General features: G+C 32.7%; 3 protein-coding genes across 6 annotated transcripts in view; all 3 read right to left on the bottom strand.

The window, feature by feature from the left end:
* Positions 1-18,761, bottom strand: part of LOC143920309 (myogenesis-regulating glycosidase-like) — a 950,780-nt gene that overhangs the window by 52,624 nt on the left and 879,395 nt on the right. The gene's annotated exons all lie outside the window — the stretch shown is intronic.
* On the bottom strand, positions 2,514-5,737 carry LOC143920318 (histone H3.3A). Its single transcript, XM_077443150.1, has 2 exons — positions 4,737-5,737; positions 2,514-3,507 (listed from the first exon to the last, which is right to left on the bottom strand). Exons 1-2 carry the CDS (start codon positions 5,016-5,018, stop codon positions 3,379-3,381), a joined length of 411 nt encoding a protein of 136 aa, XP_077299276.1. The 5' UTR covers positions 5,019-5,737; the 3' UTR covers positions 2,514-3,378.
* unk (RING finger protein unk) lies at positions 10,280-18,259 on the bottom strand. 4 transcript variants are annotated; one of them, XM_077443131.1, is made up of 8 exons: positions 17,742-18,259; positions 17,452-17,661; positions 13,915-14,204; positions 13,389-13,727; positions 13,113-13,225; positions 12,858-13,035; positions 12,327-12,536; positions 10,280-12,252 (listed from the first exon to the last, which is right to left on the bottom strand). In XM_077443131.1, exons 1-8 carry the CDS (start codon positions 17,798-17,800, stop codon positions 11,336-11,338), a joined length of 2,316 nt encoding a protein of 771 aa, XP_077299257.1. In that variant the 5' UTR covers positions 17,801-18,259; the 3' UTR covers positions 10,280-11,335. The 4 variants fall into 4 exon arrangements, with proteins under 4 accessions (XP_077299257.1, XP_077299259.1, XP_077299258.1 ...); XM_077443133.1 differs by having other exon boundaries at positions 10,280-12,240; XM_077443132.1 differs by having other exon boundaries at positions 13,113-13,222.

The raw sequence follows: 18,761 nt of genomic DNA, 5'->3' as shown, positions 1-18,761 counted from the left end.
AATTTAGGTTGTCTTGTTGTACACTTGGGTTGCTGTTGCAAGTTACAAGTTGTAACACACCCGAAATAATTCAGGGAAATAACGGGATAGCAGGTTCGCTAAAGCTTCGGTCCGCAGAGAGCTAGGTCTTTTATGTTCTATTATATTTGCCACTGCCAGATGTATTTCTTCAAGGACGTTGAGTATTGGTTGGTCATCGAAAGAACAATGTCCTAGATGTGGGATCGGGGGTAAAAACACCATATTTTCATGAATGAACTTAAAAACGTTCTCTCTTGTCGTCTGGTACTGTTCAGAAATAAACGTTTTAGTTTTGTCGGTTTTTCTGGTTAATTTTTATTGTGATTGAAATTTTCAACACTATATTTCTCACACAACAAAAAATCACAAAGTAAGATTTTTGCACTACTCGCATGCACTTATTTTTTTTTTTTTAATATAATTTATAGAAATGCTGATAAAATCAAATAGCGGCCGATTTAAGTTTGCACACAGGCGGCTGAACTCCTAGGCGCGGCCCTGTTTGGACCCATTGGGTCTTGAAGATAGCTCTAGGTTATAATAAAACAAGTAGCCATAATATACTTATACTTATAGTCATTGAGCTGTAGAGTTGTATTAACAATCACACTATCAAAATACCCACCTTCTACAAAAAATATTATAAATATATTCAGTTCGGTGATTATTCTGCACAAAGCGATCTCACTCAAGTCTCTAAAATCCCGATCACAAAACATCTGGCAAATGAAAATTCCATCCATCGTGAGTTAGCCACGCGAACTATCATACTAACGAGAATTCGAGTGTCAGATATTCCGTATTCGTGATTTACCTGTGCGTGATCGCAATGTGCAAAATAATCCGTTTACCGTTTGTACAGATTTTACTGGTTTACAGATACTTCTCCACTTATCATTCCCGTGAGCAGCAGGCAGGTAAATTTTATAGACGCTGAGCTGTTCATAGAAAATCCAGGCCCTGATGTAGCGTCGAATCTACAGACCCACTCCGTTGTATTTTTTTTCAAGTTATTGTTAGTGCAAGTTCTTGTTTTCAAGTTGATTAATAATTAATTATAGGTTTTTCATTCCAAATTGACCCTTTTTCATTTCTAATTGACCTTTTCATTTCAAATTGACATTGAAAAGGGGTAAGTCAATTTGAAATGAAAAACCTGTATTAGCCTTTTGGTAATTAGATTATTAGTCACATCACGATCACCCAAAAGACAATTTTTGCCATGAAAATCGCGAATACGGAATATTTGGCACTCGAGTTCTCGTTGGTATGATAACTTATTATCGTTAGTATGATGGACTTTTCGGCCGCCAGATGTTCCGTTATACAGATTTTAGTGACTTTTAGGCGAGCGCTTTGTGACCAAAAATCACCGAATTATGCATAATAATTCGCTATAATTTATAATATATGATTATTAGCATCAGCAGGTACCCCCCTCTCGTTATACTAATTAGACAAAACAATGTTCGCACATACATATTGGCAATCCATATTTATATAATTCGTCAAAATAGTACAATCTGGCATAGAACAGCTGCTTTATATTTCAATTAAATGATGTTTGAAAATAATCTTCTTTGGTGAAAAGCTTGACAAGAGAGTTCCGGACCCTTTTATAAAAAAAAAGTCCTGCCTAAAACCGTTGTTTAACTGCCAACCACGAACGCAAAAAAAACTAAAATATCGTTATAATCAACTTATATTACTTTTTTATGCTAAAAATTCATTATTGAAAATATTTTTATTTCTACACATTACGATGGAATTCAATATTTGTTTGTAATTTTCTATTTAAAATTATTACATAGCATCTATCCATCTCCATGTTGCGTGATTCATTAAAAAATATACCAAAATATATATAAAATCATCAAACTTTTGCTTACGAGTTGATTCGCGGCAGGGGAGTTTTAATTCTGTCGATGACTACAACGAAGAAAAAGTATTCATACTTTTGTTACGTTATGGTTTCGAATTATCTCAAATTTTAATAAAATAAGCAACTGCCGATAAAAAATAAGTTTCAACTGTAGATGTCTCAAAATATTTACCTATGATACAAACCTTTTCCGAAATTCTTGTTTTGCACCATTTGTGCAATCCACGATTAACTAAAAAGCTTCAAATTAGCGATAAGTTTTATAAATTGCTACTACATATTTGATAATTATCTATTATCAAACACTACATATTCGTTAATATAAATAAATTTAAAATCTTTTCATAAGAACTAGTTATGCATTAACCAATTCTAGACTGCTACTTTTATGTAATATGTTAGAACACCTCAATGAAAAATAAATTTTTTATAAAACAAGTTAAATGTTTTTAAAAAAATTCACTTAAATTTTGAATTATTATATTGCATATTAAGAATAACGTAATTGGTTTAATATGGTGTATGAGTATGTATGGTAGTCATAATTATCTTATAAATATTGCAATCAATAATTGTAGTGTGATACCTTATAATAATTGTAGATAAAACTACATTTTTAATTTAGATTCACTTTATTTAACTATATTTTGAACACATACAAAATGATTTATTCATATGAAGATCAAGCAACATCCATTATTACAGTGCAATATTAACTGACACTAGTTATTAAGTATTATATTTCAAATATTGATCAGGTACAACTATATTACGACATGTAATAATGAATTTTAACTTTTCCAAGAAACATAACTTAAAATTAGATGTAATAATATTAAAAGAAAATAAATCTCCGAAGTCAACAATTGTCATTAGAACAAAATAAAACATTCACTATGTACCATGCATCAATGTGCATGAAATGAAACAAGAATAATCGTATTATACTATTTTATTGACACCAATAATGACAATATTTTTAATATTAAATACTTGAAAGAATGACTTCCTTAATTATACAAATATTTCACAAACACACTAAATCAAATGATAAAAAAAAAAAAACTCCCATTGTGCACAGAATTTTCAACTACTGAGCTACAAACAAAGAATATAAAACTTCTCCAATCATACAACAAAAGAAAACTGTTAGTAAAGTAAAAGTATTGTTTTTTTTTCAATAAAAATGCTTTAAATCTATATTATATTAATTATTCTATAAGGTACAGTCTCTAAGATATTAAGCTCACAATGGATGAAATAACAGTAGTCGAGCACTCCGAGGTGCGGATGAATGACCGCTAAGAGACTATAACTTTGATATTTAAAAATAAAAAAATCAGTTCGCTCTTGCGATTATAGCCAAAATACCTACTTAATTAACGGCTTGTCGCGATGATGAAAATGGAATACGTCTAAGTTACGAGAGTCATGTTAATAATAATTTAAGAAATTATAAACTAGTGTGGCAGTGTTTAAGCGCGTTCGCCGCGGATTCGTCTGGCCAACTGAATGTCTTTAGGCATGATGGTGACACGCTTGGCGTGGATGGCGCACAGATTGGTGTCTTCAAACAGTCCCACCAAGTATGCTTCGCTGGCTTCCTGAAATCACAACACAAACATCGTCACTATTGGAATATCTAATCGACCGCTAATTACACAACATCGAAAACAAACCACACTGATAAACTTTCAGACAACATTAGATAAGGACAATCGACAAATTCAAAAAACCTAATATACATATGTAGTTCTCGATACTTGGGAATGGGTGCGATTATGAAACTACATACATACTACCTTTCACATGTAAATTGCATATTGGATCAACTCACGGACTATGTAAACATGATAAGTTTATACAAGCATCGATGACTAATCTCGACTGAATCATTGATTGCGATTAATCTTTAATATACACCGTGGCTTTTATTAGAATTTCTGACGCAAATGTAATATTAGTAGGTTCACACGCTAACTTTCCATTTCATAACAAAAAGTCACACTGTCGACTTATGCGTTTTGATGACCCACTCAAACCTATAAATTAATTTCCAATTCCGAGCTCATTGTCATTTTGCAATAAAAACAATTATATTAATTGCAAATCAGCAACTTTTTCTTTTGCTAATTAGATGAGTAATTTAAATCGCATTATGACTAAGCAAATTAATGCCCAAGTTATAGTCAAACGTTATTAATTATTTTCTTTTGTTTTTGAACACATCTTTAAAAATATATATTTTTATAACATTTTTTCTTTTGTTTTTGAGTATAGATTAAAAGCTTAATATTTTGAAATCATTACTAAAATGAAAAGTTATAACTAATGATAAATATAGATTGTTAGGCGACGCCATCGTTTGAAACAAAAAAAAATGATTACGAACGACATAAAGTAACGGAAATTCTATTTATAATCTCAGCCTATATTATGCTATGTCGATTATATATGTATATATTAAAAAAAATAATAAAACAAATGAATATAGATAATATTAAATTTGTTATTATCACAAGTTGGCAGGCCTAGTTGGGACCATGTGATGCTTTGACCGAAAAAAGAGCACATGGCGAAACCGAATGAGCCGAGTGACCGTTCGGCCGCTGGGGGGCGCCACCGTCAGCACGCGACTGCGACTGCGAATGCGAATGGGAAATCCTCGTCATGACGAAGTCGACGATCGGATGGCGAAAGGTGGCGCAAATCGACAAAAGACGGTATCAAAACAAACAATGGCGGCGGGTGGTGGGGGGCAAATAAGCGCGGGAATGGGCCGCGGAGAGGCGGGGGTGCGGGTGTGCGGGGAAGCGAGGTGTGGCGGCGGTACCTGTAGGGCTCCGATGGCGGCCGACTGGAAACGCAAGTCGGTCTTGAAGTCCTGCGCGATTTCCCTGACGAGTCGCTGGAAGGGCAGTTTGCGGATGAGCAGCTCGGTGGACTTCTGGTAGCGACGGATCTCACGCAGGGCGACGGTTCCGGGCCGATAGCGATGGGGCTTCTTGACGCCACCGGTGCTGGGCGCTGACTTGCGGGCCGCTTTCGTGGCCAACTGTTTGCGGGGCGCTTTGCCTCCCGTCGACTTACGAGCCGTCTGCTTGGTACGAGCCATCACGAATCTTTACTGCTGGACGCGCGTTCACTGTCAACTGGAGAGCACTGCTACCGCTACTGGTACTGGTACGCGCGACGACACACCGAGCCGACAGAACAACACAAGATGGCGGCGGCGGGAGCTCGGCGGGGACGGACGCCACTTTCTACACACTCTATTGGCGTGACGTCACACCTCTGCTGCGTTGCCGTTGGCTGACGCAACTCGCCCTACTATTGGCCGAAATATCGACCGCTATTATTGGCGCGCGGCCTCCGTCGTAATATCACTGTCGTCGACCATCACTCGACACATATGGTTGTAAATGAATTCAATTCTTTGTTGTCGCCAATTTTTTCAAATGAATGAATTTTAAGCTCTAATATCAAGTATAAATATATTACTTAATATATTTCATTTGTTATACGAAATAAACCCGACTGTGAATTGGTACGTCATTCCAGGAAAAAAATACGTTTGTGCTAAAATATAATTTGAAGCACTTATTTATTTTTACTCCAATCCACAAAATAAACGTAATCTATTAGCCTATGTCTAGTTGAGTACAAGACGACGCGTCTTCAGTCTGCAACCAGATGAGAAAATAATACTGGTAATTTTTTTCGCTCATATTATTTAGTCAATCTATGTAATATATAATTTCGGAAGAGACTTTGTATGTACGTTTGTTTCGTTCGTAAAATCCGTGACGTTCAATTTAATAAAAAAATAGATGAATATTCAAATAAAATAAAACTAATCAAATAAATTTAATAAAATATTTCAAATACCAAACGAAGCCGCGTAAAAATAATTGTAATATATAACTTACCTAATTGAAAGATTCAAATTTTAGATTGCATCAATTTCTTTTATTCATTTTTTTTTTGTAAAATTAATTATTTGAATCACTCTTTCACAGAATAGAATGTTTTGATATTTTCAAAATTCATTCAAACCAGAATTTTACTTTTGAGTTAAAACTCCCATTTCCTTCGTGCTTATTTAAAATCATCCGTGGATGTATTTTATTTTATAAACGAATCAATGATATAATTTCGGTGAAAACATATCGAACATACACATAATTTTCAATCTAATCATCAACCACAATTCTCTACTATTGATATTTATACAATAAAGGATTAATACCTACACATAGATTTATAAAAAACTTGTAAAAATATTAAGTATTTCTCCATTTTAATATGAATTTTTTTACATCACATGTAAAACATTTATCAAATAATATTTACATCAGCTAATACTCGGTCAAATCTCAGTATAACCATTTTTCACTTGTCATACAATATGTACATATATACGTGCTGGCCTTCGTAATATCCTTAAAATTCATAGCTGAATGTGGCCAATTTTTTTTAATATTATCAAAAACAGGATAGTAGGGCTTAAATTAAATATCAAAAATAATATTTTAGTTTATTAAAATGAAGAATAAAAATAATTTATAAAGCAGCAGTTCAGAAAAGTAAGAATACATGTAAAACTCTAACTTAATCTCGTTTTATGACCGATGATCATTAAACACGCTGAAATCAAAACAAAGTTTACCGATTCTTTAAAATAAGATAGGAAACTTAGTAATTTTCGAGTTTTACTTGCAAACTTCAACATAAGCATCTTCACAGCAAAAATAATTTTTCAAGAATTAGTCGTAGATTGTCATCGGGAGTATACATTTGTTGAAAATAAAACAAAAAAAAAGAAAGAGAACATAATGTAGAGAAAACTATTCAGCAAAGAAGCAACAAATTTGATAATTAAAAATTTATTAAAACCTACCTACCTAAATATTTTAATGTCACGTTTAGTTTATTTGCATGTTTTATAATATCATAACATCTCAAGTGAAATAATGATAGCATCGATAGTTAAAAAACAATTATTTCACAAAAGTCACTATGCCGAGAAGATCTCGCTCATCGGCACAGTTCAGAGTACAAAATAAAAATATATTCCAGGTATTACAGGTATCATAACTTTAGCTTGTGACACTTAGGCCAACTACTTTACAATTATTTTCTATATTCTAAATTTTAACGACAATAATTATTTGAAAATTTGTTGAGTCTACCTATCTAAACTAATTAATGTTCTTAAATGTAATAATGCATTTTAGAGCTGATTATGTTGTAAATTCCTTTCAAAAATTCAACAAAGTACATGTACGATCTGAATAAATGCTTTTTTACTTGATATCAAAATGATTTGCACGTTGTATGTAGGATCACAATAAATTTGGAATTTGTGCTTAGGGGAAGACTGAAATTTATTGTGACTATTTGAAGACTCGGACATCGATCCGTGTCATATTAAAACATTCACACATACACACAATAAAAACGGAATGTAATAGTTTCTTTTTTTTCAATTCAGCATGTGTATCACATATCTTAAAACTCTCTTGGACAAGTGAAAAAATATATAATTACTTGTTACAAGAATTAAATTACTATTTTCACCTTTGAAACACTCTTATTATGACTATAAAAATTATATGCAATGCAGAAAACTATCGTTAATAGAGTATTAATAGATGTTGGTTTGTACCACAAAGAAATTTTGTATGTCGAACTTTTAAAATAGAGAGCATAATACACCTGGACGCATTTCTACGTGATGCATGACTTCCTAAAATAATGAAAATTGTAAATGGGTTGGTACTGAAACAGAAAATATACAAAATGCCAACAGTATGATACATAGAAATGTAGGAAGACAAAGAGATTATTTGAAACCTCAGAATGGAAGAGCTTAAATTGAGACAAATTAATGAAATATCATCAAAGGCGGAACATAACATTAAAGTATGTTTTTCAAATAAGGTTTCAAGTTATGAAGAGACCTTTATTTTGAATTACGTAATAATGATATGTTTTTAGAATTGCAACTTCTAACAAAGATACACTTACGAAATATTGCTTCTAGCGACGGTGTCTTATGTATATTGTTAAGTTAACTATAATACAATATTTAATGAATATAAAAAAACGACGTAAATTCTTTTCGTAAAATAAAATGCAACTTTCTTATATTCTCGATTCAAAACTCAAATAGCCACAGTGAAATTCCCCTATCACAAGTACTGTGAATGTATGTAATTATATTGCTATTACAACAGATTAGGTTACATGAACACTTTGTTGACTTACAAAATTGATTCAATCACTGTCTCTTAGAGAGCCCATTAGATATAATTTAATATAAATACATTTTTTTTTATCAAAAGTGCACATTGTAGTTTCTTACATTTTTATGACTTCAAATGACAAATGTGAATAATGAAAATGTACATAATATATCAGATCATCAATATATAATATATATATATTATATATAAAACAAGAAAAATTGCTTGATTTCAAAATATACAAAATATTCCATAGAATTTGATCAATTATATAACAGATGAATAATGCTAAGTATTTTTATATATGTATATATGTACATATATTCAAAATTAATTGTGTTTATATAACAAACAGAAATAATTTTGTGTTTTTATTTTCTTGTCAATAAATTAATTTTAAAAAAGGGTGAAATGGCATGTTTAATTTGTATCTATTAATACTGATAGAGTTTTATTGCATCAGAAAATAATAAGTTAGAACCTCGAACATTCACAATTGTGATCTCAAATATACATACATCCATTTCGACATTAATCAAAATGTGTCACAACATAAATTAATCTTACTGAAAACTAGTACAATACATTTCATTTTTATTCAACATAAGAATTAAATGTCTTTCCGATAAAATGATAATTTGAGCAAAGTATTGAACTTCTCATTTTGAACAGAAGCAGAATGGCTTTTAAAAATATTTTACATCAATATGTCACCTAAAGTACGCACAAATCTAATGGGCACAGAGATCCAAAACAATCATAAGATCTAAAAACCAACCATTAGAAAATTATAAATTTGAAAAAACTACTTAATCCTAATTTGCAAATAACTTACATTACTATTATAATTGAACATATTAAAGAATGTCAAATGAATATAAATGATTTTGAAAAGACGAATTAATTCCACCTGTTTCACATATTTCATTTGGTAGATCAAATTTATGTTCATTATAGCATAGATAATCATGATTTCATTTTGAATATCTACATAAAAACATATTTTTCACAGATGTGAAAAATAGATAAAAATAGTCTTTAATTCAGGCGATAGCTACAAATCCAAATATCATGTTTTGCATTATCATTATGAGTTGACTTATATTTAACTAAATATAATTGGAAACAGTTAAATTGCTTTAAATACATATAGCATTTGCAATTCAAGGAGTCAAATATTTATGTAGTATTGTTTATTTACATACATATATCTTGCTCAAATTAGTTATTTTATTATAGTTTTATGCTAAGAAATCTTTAAAATGCCTTAAGAAATATCATATTTGAGTAATTTAATAAACAAATAAATTAAAATCCAAATAACTAATCTTTAATATGTGCAATAATAACAACGGAAATGTGAAGAACCACAATATGTTCCAAGTATTGAAAGAAATTTTTCACTTGACAATTATTAATAAATAATAAATTCATTTGCTCTTTTTAATTTATATATGGATTATCACAAAATGTTTCCGAATAAAGTAGCTACGATTTTAAATAATAATTATGTCAACAAATTGCATTAGATACGAGATGTTGTATATATGTAAGTAAGATCGCAAGAAAAAAAGACTATTCACGTATTAACTGTCATTTTGTGTAAAATTGATTTCAACAAATCAATAGACTATCAGAAATACCAGAGTACAATCGTTAATTTTTAATATAAACATACAAAACAAATTGAATTTGGTGCGTTTTTGGTTTCATGGAAATCTTCAAAAAACATTGGAAGTAACCCACAATTTTTAATGATACTCAGTATTACTGATAAACTACTGAAATGCGTTAATATTAATGAATGTAAATGTTATCCATAAAATTGAGTAGTCAAAACCGATTTACAACTACATATTTGTTTTATTAACTTTTACGTAAACGCATTTTAAAAGATAAATTCAAATGATCATTTGCAACATTATTTTTTAAATTTGGTCAAACATTTTTTGTATTGAACAAACGGATGTTTATATCGACATAATTCGAAATATAAAAATGATGTTACATTATAAGAAAAATAAAAATGTAGCATAAAATCGTACAAGACAAATGCAATAAAATTTTCAGTAAAATAAAACAAAAATTACACTTATTCAGCTTTTTTTTCAATATTTAATTTGATCTCTTCTTATAAAGATACTAAAAAAACTTACTAAATTGCACATCCATTGGAAAAAATAGATCATTTTTTTACATTAAATCACTCTATGTAAAAAATATAATGTCAAATTTATAACCACAAATACACTTAACTAAAACATTACAATCAGTTTCACAAATACAACATCTATCAAAATTTTATTTGGTTGTAGTTAATTCTAATACTTTATAAAATACAAAAATTATAATATGCATGTCTGCCAAAACTTTCATATGTACTTTCCTCTAAAATTAAATTAGTATTTAGATATAGTCCAACCAAGACCTATTACCACATGAATTGATTAAACCAATGCTATTTAAATATATTTCTAATATAGTAAAATTTAAATAATATTCCAGTTGATAATTCAAACTTCTCATCAATTACAAAAAGTAATTTAAATAAAAGGATGAGCCATAAAATATCACAATTAAGCTGTTACAAAAACTTTGAATGAATTTTTTTGGGTTTTTATTTTGTAAAAACAATAATAGGTCTCGGTAATGGATTATATGTAAAAAATTATTGCTTTGTGGGTGTAAAAATAATGTTTTTATATCAATATGTATTTGTTCAATTGTGAGTAATAATGTAGAAAAATAATTTATTTTTTAAAAAATATTTTGTTTATGTATATTATGGGGGTCCACATTATGCTAACGAGTTGTCAATTCAGTATAAAAATTACTTTAGTATAGTCACTAAGTCCAGTCATCATCAGTGGACCCTGTAATAGTTGAAACCAATTGATTTCAAATTTGTTCAATGATGATTAAGATGGAATCAAAAGTCATTTTACAATATATACGATTTGTAAAAGTACAGGTGAAAAATATATTATTATCAAGTATCATTTCATAAATTTTATATGTTTATAAATATATCACTATAAGCAAGATATAAAAAGTAGAGGAGATAAGTTTTTTGGATTTCACACAAACCCAACAATTTGAAACAGTTCTCTATTTATGTATTTATTATAAATGCAGTCTGTAATTAGAAAAAATAAATATAAATGACACTAAAAGCACACAATATTTAAGGTTGAGAACTTACAGGCGTTTGACAATAAGGACATTCTTTTTGAGTTGATGCGCATGTTTCACATAATACATAATGATTGCAGGGTGCCAAAGTCACAGAACGATTCTGTTCTTCACACACCATACATTTTGTTGCAGTCTCTAAATATAATACCTTCTCTATTTCTTCCAAATCAGAGCGCAGTTGAGCCTGTAAAGTTTTAAGAGTTGTTAGCGATAGACCTCGCAATTCAGAAACACGATGCAACGTTCGAAGAAACGGGCTTCCTTGTAATTGTTCCATTTCTTGACGTAAGCTATCCAATCTAGTTAAAGCATCTTCCTTTTGTTGTTCAGCTAATACGGCTTTTCGATTGGCTTCTTCGCTTTCTCTTTGCCAAGCTTCACAAGCACCGCGGGCCTGAGCGATTCGTTCATCCCAACAAGCTTGTTGAACTCTTGAAGATTGTACTTCTTCCCTAAGCCGATTAAGTTCAGTTAGATTGCTTCCTAGAGATGGGCTAATTGAAAAACTTCCTAAGTTATTATGATTTCTTCCACCAGGTGACATATTTTGAAAATCGAATAAAGGTCCTCCTGCACTAAAGTTGTTGCTCAACTTATTCGAAGAACTCCCAAGTTGTATGTGAGAATTGAATAATGGATCAATTGCATGATCTTGATGTTGATATCTAGTAGATGATAAAAATCCTGACTGTAATTGTAAAGGCGATCCAGTCGAAGGACTATAGTTGTGCATACCAGAACGATCAGTCATTGCTGAGCTTGGAATATTAACAGGTGCTGATGCAGACAACATTGTTGAATTCATTGGATTGTTGGAATTCTGGGAATCATTTTCAGTTAAATCACGATCCAGAGATGCTGCTAAATTTAAAGTATCCTCCAAGCGTAGCTCATCTAAGGCATTACCTAAAATATAGTAAATTAATTACAACAATCAAAAGTTTTGACAAATAAAAGAAACGAAAAGAATCCATTCTCACCAACAACGTTGAGCACTGTGGGTTCGAAAGTAGGCAGCCCGGAGTGAGATGTAGGTTGAGATGAAATTCGACCGGACGCTGCTTGCTGCTGCATTTGATGACTGTGCCAAGCTACGCGAAGAGCTTGCTTTCGAGTTATTCTTTCTAACGGAGATAAAGATGGTTCTGATTCTATAGCAACTATCTGGGCATTTATTTCGGATCGGTAATCTAGAAAGTGATAAATTTATACATTAATATTAAAAACATGAAAGCAGTATTTTAATTATAATGCTAATAATCAAATGTTTTAAAGATTCGTTCAATCCTCTTTAATTAATTTTTGAGGCACAAAAACATGATCATTGTGTATATTGGGTCTATTACACTAGTGGGATTGCTCAAAAATCTTGCGAGTAGTATTTTTTATTCAATGAATAATATAATACTTTTAGATGTGTAGGTAGAAATACATCACAAAAAATAAAAGTTAAATCAAATGAAATTTCTGGTTAATTAAAAAGTCTCATAGACATAGATCACTTGGAATACCTTGCATACTATTGTTAGGAGCTACAGGCAAATGTCCTAATGGATTTGAAAGCATTGTATGAGATTGTTGTAAACTCAATAGCTTATGTTGTAATTGAGCTCCTGGAGCTTTACTATGTGAACTATTTGATCCAAGACTACTTGTAGACGCTGATTCTGAAACTTCTCCACTACCATTCTAAAATAAAAATATAAGACATTAATATTTATACATTCCAATGTTTGTGAAAAATTGACAGTAACTGTATAACTTACACTAGATTCTGAACTTTTTTTTTCTAATGGCAAAGCAGATGAAAGTAAATCACTAAGATTTGTGCCACAATCGAGTGGCGCTGCCAATTCACGTGCCAGTGACATCTCTTCTGCTTCAAGTTTAATAACATTGTATTAGGTTATTTTGGTGAAATTGTAAATTATTCCAACATTGAATATAAAACATAATTACATTTTATATTAAGACACGTGTTCAATTCGAGAATATGAATACAATATTAAACAGAAAGAGATGCAATAACATCAACAACTTACGTTCAACATGGGCGAAAGCACAAAACACACCACGTGGACAATAGCCCGCTTGCTGCACATCATTACATTTAGTGCTTTTGTATATTTCAGGATGAAATTGTTGTTCAGTTCTAGTGTGGCAATAAGAGCAGTTGTCTCCACTGTCGCAATTTCCGGGTTCGCCCCATTCTTCACCGTGTTTTACATTTGGACAGGGAGTACTACGATATTTGTATTTGCGTGGAGATCTCCTTTTATCTTTACTATTGTGATATTGAGGGCACGCGTACCCTTGTCGACAAAGACGAGGAGGACGCTTGCAAGCTTCAGTTTTATATGATGAAAGAACATAGTTCGTATCTGTAACACAAGTAAAATTGCGATTAAAAAATTAATAAGTCATTTTTATCGTCTCATCCTTAAAATAAACATTTGTTTCAACTCTTTAAGTACATACGCAATGAATGGAGATTTCATTATCCTTCAACCAAATCTTAGTAAACTTTTCAGTGCTTTAAATAAATCTGAAAGCACTTATGCTACTCACCTTGCCATTTTGGATCTTCGTTCATAAGATTTCTTTCTTTGTCCAAGACGTTTGGTCCGTTGGAAGCAGCTCCGTTAGCTTCCAAATCAGGATTTTCCAACGCTTGTATTTCTTTGATATCATACACAGGCGGCCTAAGGTCATTATTTCCATGCGCAAAAGCGCAATGTGGCCCATTCTTAACACAGTAACCTCTAGCATCCGTGTCGTGGACACACATACACGTCTTATAATATCTTAAATGATAACGTCTTTCGGTATCTCCCGCTGTACGATGAAGGAACGGACATCTGAAATAATACAAACATATAATTAAATCAAAAGAACAAAATAAAAACTACTTTATTTTTCCTACCTACGCGATTCGTTTGTGATGGGTATAAAAATTGTTAATCACATTTATCATATGCATATATTTATAAAAAATAAAAAACATTTTAAACGAAATTCAAACATAAACGATAAACGTAAGTAAATTTGTGCAATATTTGACAATTTTTTTTTTAATTATTTAAAAGTAAAATTTTAGCAAATTACTACAGGTTATTTTCGGCACACTAATAATTTATTACAAAAACTTTAGAATCATTAAATGATATGAAAAATGTTAAAAAATAAACTTAACAATGAGAGACATTTTGTTTCAACAAAGAAGAATAAAATAGCAAAATGGACAAAAACGAAGACTCAACTTCATAAATGCACTACTGAACATAACAGTAAAACACAAATTTGAAAACAATAAAGTATTAAGTCATAAACAGGGCTGTGGGGTTGGAAAATTTCACGTGGAGTCAAGAGTCGTACAAAATCAACCGACTCAGACTCTTTTTATTATTTTGTTAAATTAATAGTATTACAGTATGCCTCGATTAAAATCTTAAAATCTAACAGTAAATTGATTAATAAATTGAAATTTAATAATTTCTTTATAAAAATCATGAATTTAAATTATATTATAAATAAAATCTATAATATAATAATACTTTGATGTGTTGTGACCAAAACTGATTGTTTCCTCTGCCTCGTACTTTTTCTCATTCTTGTTGTTTTTATTGAATTGATTTGTTTGTGTATGAAATTCATACACTATGAATGAACTCACTTTATTTATACCTATTTCATTAACAACCTTATATAATAATTGTATAATGCGTGCGTGAGTACTAATTAATTAATATAATATATAATAATTTAATTTTTTTTTTTTTAAAAAATTAATTAAATTATTAATTCCTTTGATCGGAATTGCGATTTTACTGAGTGCACAATTATGTGCACACAGGTCACAAGTAATTCAATAAATTGGGTTACATATCAATTTTTAGTGTTTTTTTTTCATTTCCTTTAATTTTTTGTATTTTGAAAATCACTATTATTTATATAACTAAAATTTTTTTGTGTTGGCAAGAAAAGTTTAAACTGGAGTCGGAGGAATCATAAAATGAAGTCGGAGTCAATAAATTTTGATCCGATTCCACAGCCCTGTTTTGGTTTTAACAAAGAATAAAATAGTAAAATGGACAAAGACAGACTCAATTTCATCAATGCAATACTGAACATTACAGTTTGAAAACATTAAGCTATTAACTTTTTGCCCTCGAATGCCGCCAAAGCGGCAGCAGCATTGGGGTTTTCCATATTACTTGTAAGCCGCCATTGTGGCGGCATATGAGCATATTACATTAGTTTCATTTATAATTATTGGTAACTCTAAATAATTGAATTCCCATTATATATAGATAACAAAGATGCATAATAATTAAGTAAATAATTCGTATAATTATAAAACTTGTTGTCACTTATGTACAATGTTGCTACATTTTACGGGTCATAAAATTTGAAATTTGAGTTCATGCCACTCACCATCAATACATACAGTGTTACAAACATTAGATTATTTGTTTTGTATTTCGAACGCTCTACTGGCAAGAAATTCAAACAGACACATAACTTTTTAAATTATGGGTGTTCTTTGGATATATTTTCCACGTTGAATTATTTAAAATAAGAATTTTTAACCCTTTGAATGCTGACAAATGTCGATCGGCGTTTTGCCAATAAGTCCATCAGCCCGAAATACGCCCATCGGCGTTGTTTTTTCACTATGTAAAAAAATAAACAAAAATACTACCCGCTAAACCTATCCAAGTACCATTGAAAAAAAAAAAAACTGCATTGATATTACACCGGAATTTCTGAATTTATAACTAGTCACCGGAGTCTGAGGGGGCCGTGTATTGTTCAAAGGTTGTAAATGCATTGTTAAAGGTTTGCCGAACAATGGATAGCACTGTGACTATCGTACCTCTATTTATAACCATAGCAGAATTTCTCGATGGAACTTCAAAACTGTCGAGTATTTTAAATTGTGGCTTGGCATTTAAATTATGAGCATTACATTTTAACAACAATGAAGAAGATGGAACTAGTTTTGGAAAAATACACTAATTAATAGACAGACATCTTTTGTCTATTTTATATTGTTGCAAGATATATTAGAGAGTCTAAATCAGAGAAATGTAATATTAATAGAAGTGGCTTTAGGTGTTCTTTTGTTGTCAAGTGACATTCTGTCCACGGACAGATCTAAATAATTTTAGCATCAGTCGTATTTGACGTTTGGTGCTCGACGTATGTCCGATAAAAAACTTCTCTGTTTATATTACTCACAAGATGGGCAAGCATTGGTAAAAATTGCACAATACATTAAAAAACACACAATAAACAACATGGGATACATTTTTATAAGTAAATTGATCCGATTGTATTCCGTGCGATGTAGCGTATTTATAGAGACGTACCGCGTAAAATTAACAACAATTATTTATTCATAAGGGCCCCTCTATTTTTATTACATCTCTCTGGTCTAAACACACCTTTACAAAACTCGAAATCGTCGGCGGTAGTTATCTAGGGTTTTTATACCTGATTTCTATTGGATTTCTAAATAATTCTAGCTGGAAATGTTGGCGGAAATTTTCAGCGTGGCGGGCTTTCAAGAGAAAAGACGCCAGCACTCAAAAGGGTTAAAAAACTAATTTCAAATAACCATTTGTATGTGTTTTCATCAATAAAATTAAAAGTGAAAATATTTTTTTTATTTTTATTTTATTTAAAAAAAAAAAACAAAAGAGTTTATGTTATTAGCACATAAAAAAGTGCAAAAGGTTTAGTCACGATCTATCAGTGTTTATATCGGTACAATAAAAGATTTATTCGAATAAACTCTCAGCAGCCAGATCTTCAACACAGAGGTAATGTTTGACACCATCCCACTACAGAACACAAACACCAACAATAACAAAAGAACATCGACGGCCATTGAACGAGTGAGGTTTGTTTACAAATACAAACGAAGAGAGGGCACGCCCGATCTGTCAGGCACACACAGGAGATGTTTATTATGATGGTGACAATGAAGGGGAAGCCAGTTGTGGCATTGAGGGGTTGCGCAATGCGAACGGGTAGCGTTTGTTTTCGTGGGCAACTGTTGCACAATGGCGTCAGAAATCGAAATCGAAATCGAAATCTCACTCGTCTCCGTCGTCGCAGAGGCCGGAAGTCTCGTTGTACTTGGTGCAGTAGTTGTCAGCGCTGTAGTTGAAGGAGCCGTCCCTCTTGCGCACTGGTCGCCTTCGCCTCTGGTTGTTGAAGTGCCAGTGGAAGCAGGTGAAGGGCCGGTGCTGGGTGCACTTGTGCTGCAGGAACGAGGGGCACTGCTCCACGCGGAACTCCTTCAGGTACCTGGGCATGATGACGAGACATGATGAGAGAACGAAACGAAACGGAGTTGTGAGTTGTTGAAAGTGTTGAGTGTGGCTTACTTGTAATGGTTGGGCTTCTCCGTCTGGGCCAGGAGGGGAGGTTTGGCCTCGGAGGGCATCCCCGACCCCGACAATGCCGATGCCGATGCCGACGCCGACGCCGACGCCGCCGACTCCAAGACAATGCGTCGGAGTCGAGCGACCCGCGGCGCGAATGCGAATGCGAATGCGAATGGGAATGGGAATGGCAATGGCAATGCCAATGCCAATGGGAGTAGGAGTGGGAGTGGGAGTGCGAGTGCGAGTGCGAGCGCGGAGTGTGGAGTGTGGAGTCGCTCGCTGCGGTGGGTGAGGTGAGGTGAGGTGAGGTGAGGTGAAGAGAGGCGAGGTAAGGCAGCGTAGTCGTAGACGTAGACGTATAGCGCGCAGGTAGCGGTGCGCGTCGGTGCGGCGCACTCGCGAGGCACGCGCGACTCCGACCCTCACGTCCAATCAGCGCCCGCCGATTGCTCACGTGACCACAACATTTTAAGAAGCCTCCTGCTGAATGTCGTCGTCTCGCTCTCTCGACGTGTCTCTCTCGCGCCACAGACGAGGCTTCTGTTCGAACGCGCTGCCCGCTTTCCGCCCGGTGCAGCTCGTTGCTGCCACTCTCGCTTTGTTTATGATGTTTTGGTGGTTCGGTGATTATTAAGCACTAGCTGTATTACCCGGCTTCGCTCATTATTTATAATATAAACCGCTTAAACATGTCTAAGCTAATAGTAAACATTTAATTAAAAAAAAAATTTAAATTTAAAAAAAAAAAATTTTAAAAAAAAATTTAAAAAAATAAAAAAAAAAAAAATCAAAAAATTGCCTTCTAGGGCTTCGCCCTCGGCGCCCCGCTGAGCCTTTGCCTTCTAGGGCTTCGCCCCTCCACGCTCCCATGAGCAATTGCCGCTTAGGGCTTCGCCCCCATGATCAGTTGCCTTTTAGGGCTTCGCCCCTCCGCGCCCCCATGATTAAATGCCGTCTAGGGCTTCGCCCCCCTTAGTTAATGCCTTTTAGGGCTTCGCCCCTCCGCGCCCCCATGATTAA

Source organism: Arctopsyche grandis, chromosome 12, assembly GCF_051622035.1.
Source record: "Arctopsyche grandis isolate Sample6627 chromosome 12, ASM5162203v2, whole genome shotgun sequence".
Taxonomy (NCBI): Eukaryota; Metazoa; Arthropoda; class Insecta; order Trichoptera; family Hydropsychidae; genus Arctopsyche; species Arctopsyche grandis.
The sequence above is the reverse complement of the archived record's forward strand: the minus strand, read 5'-3'. Positions and strand labels throughout refer to the sequence as shown.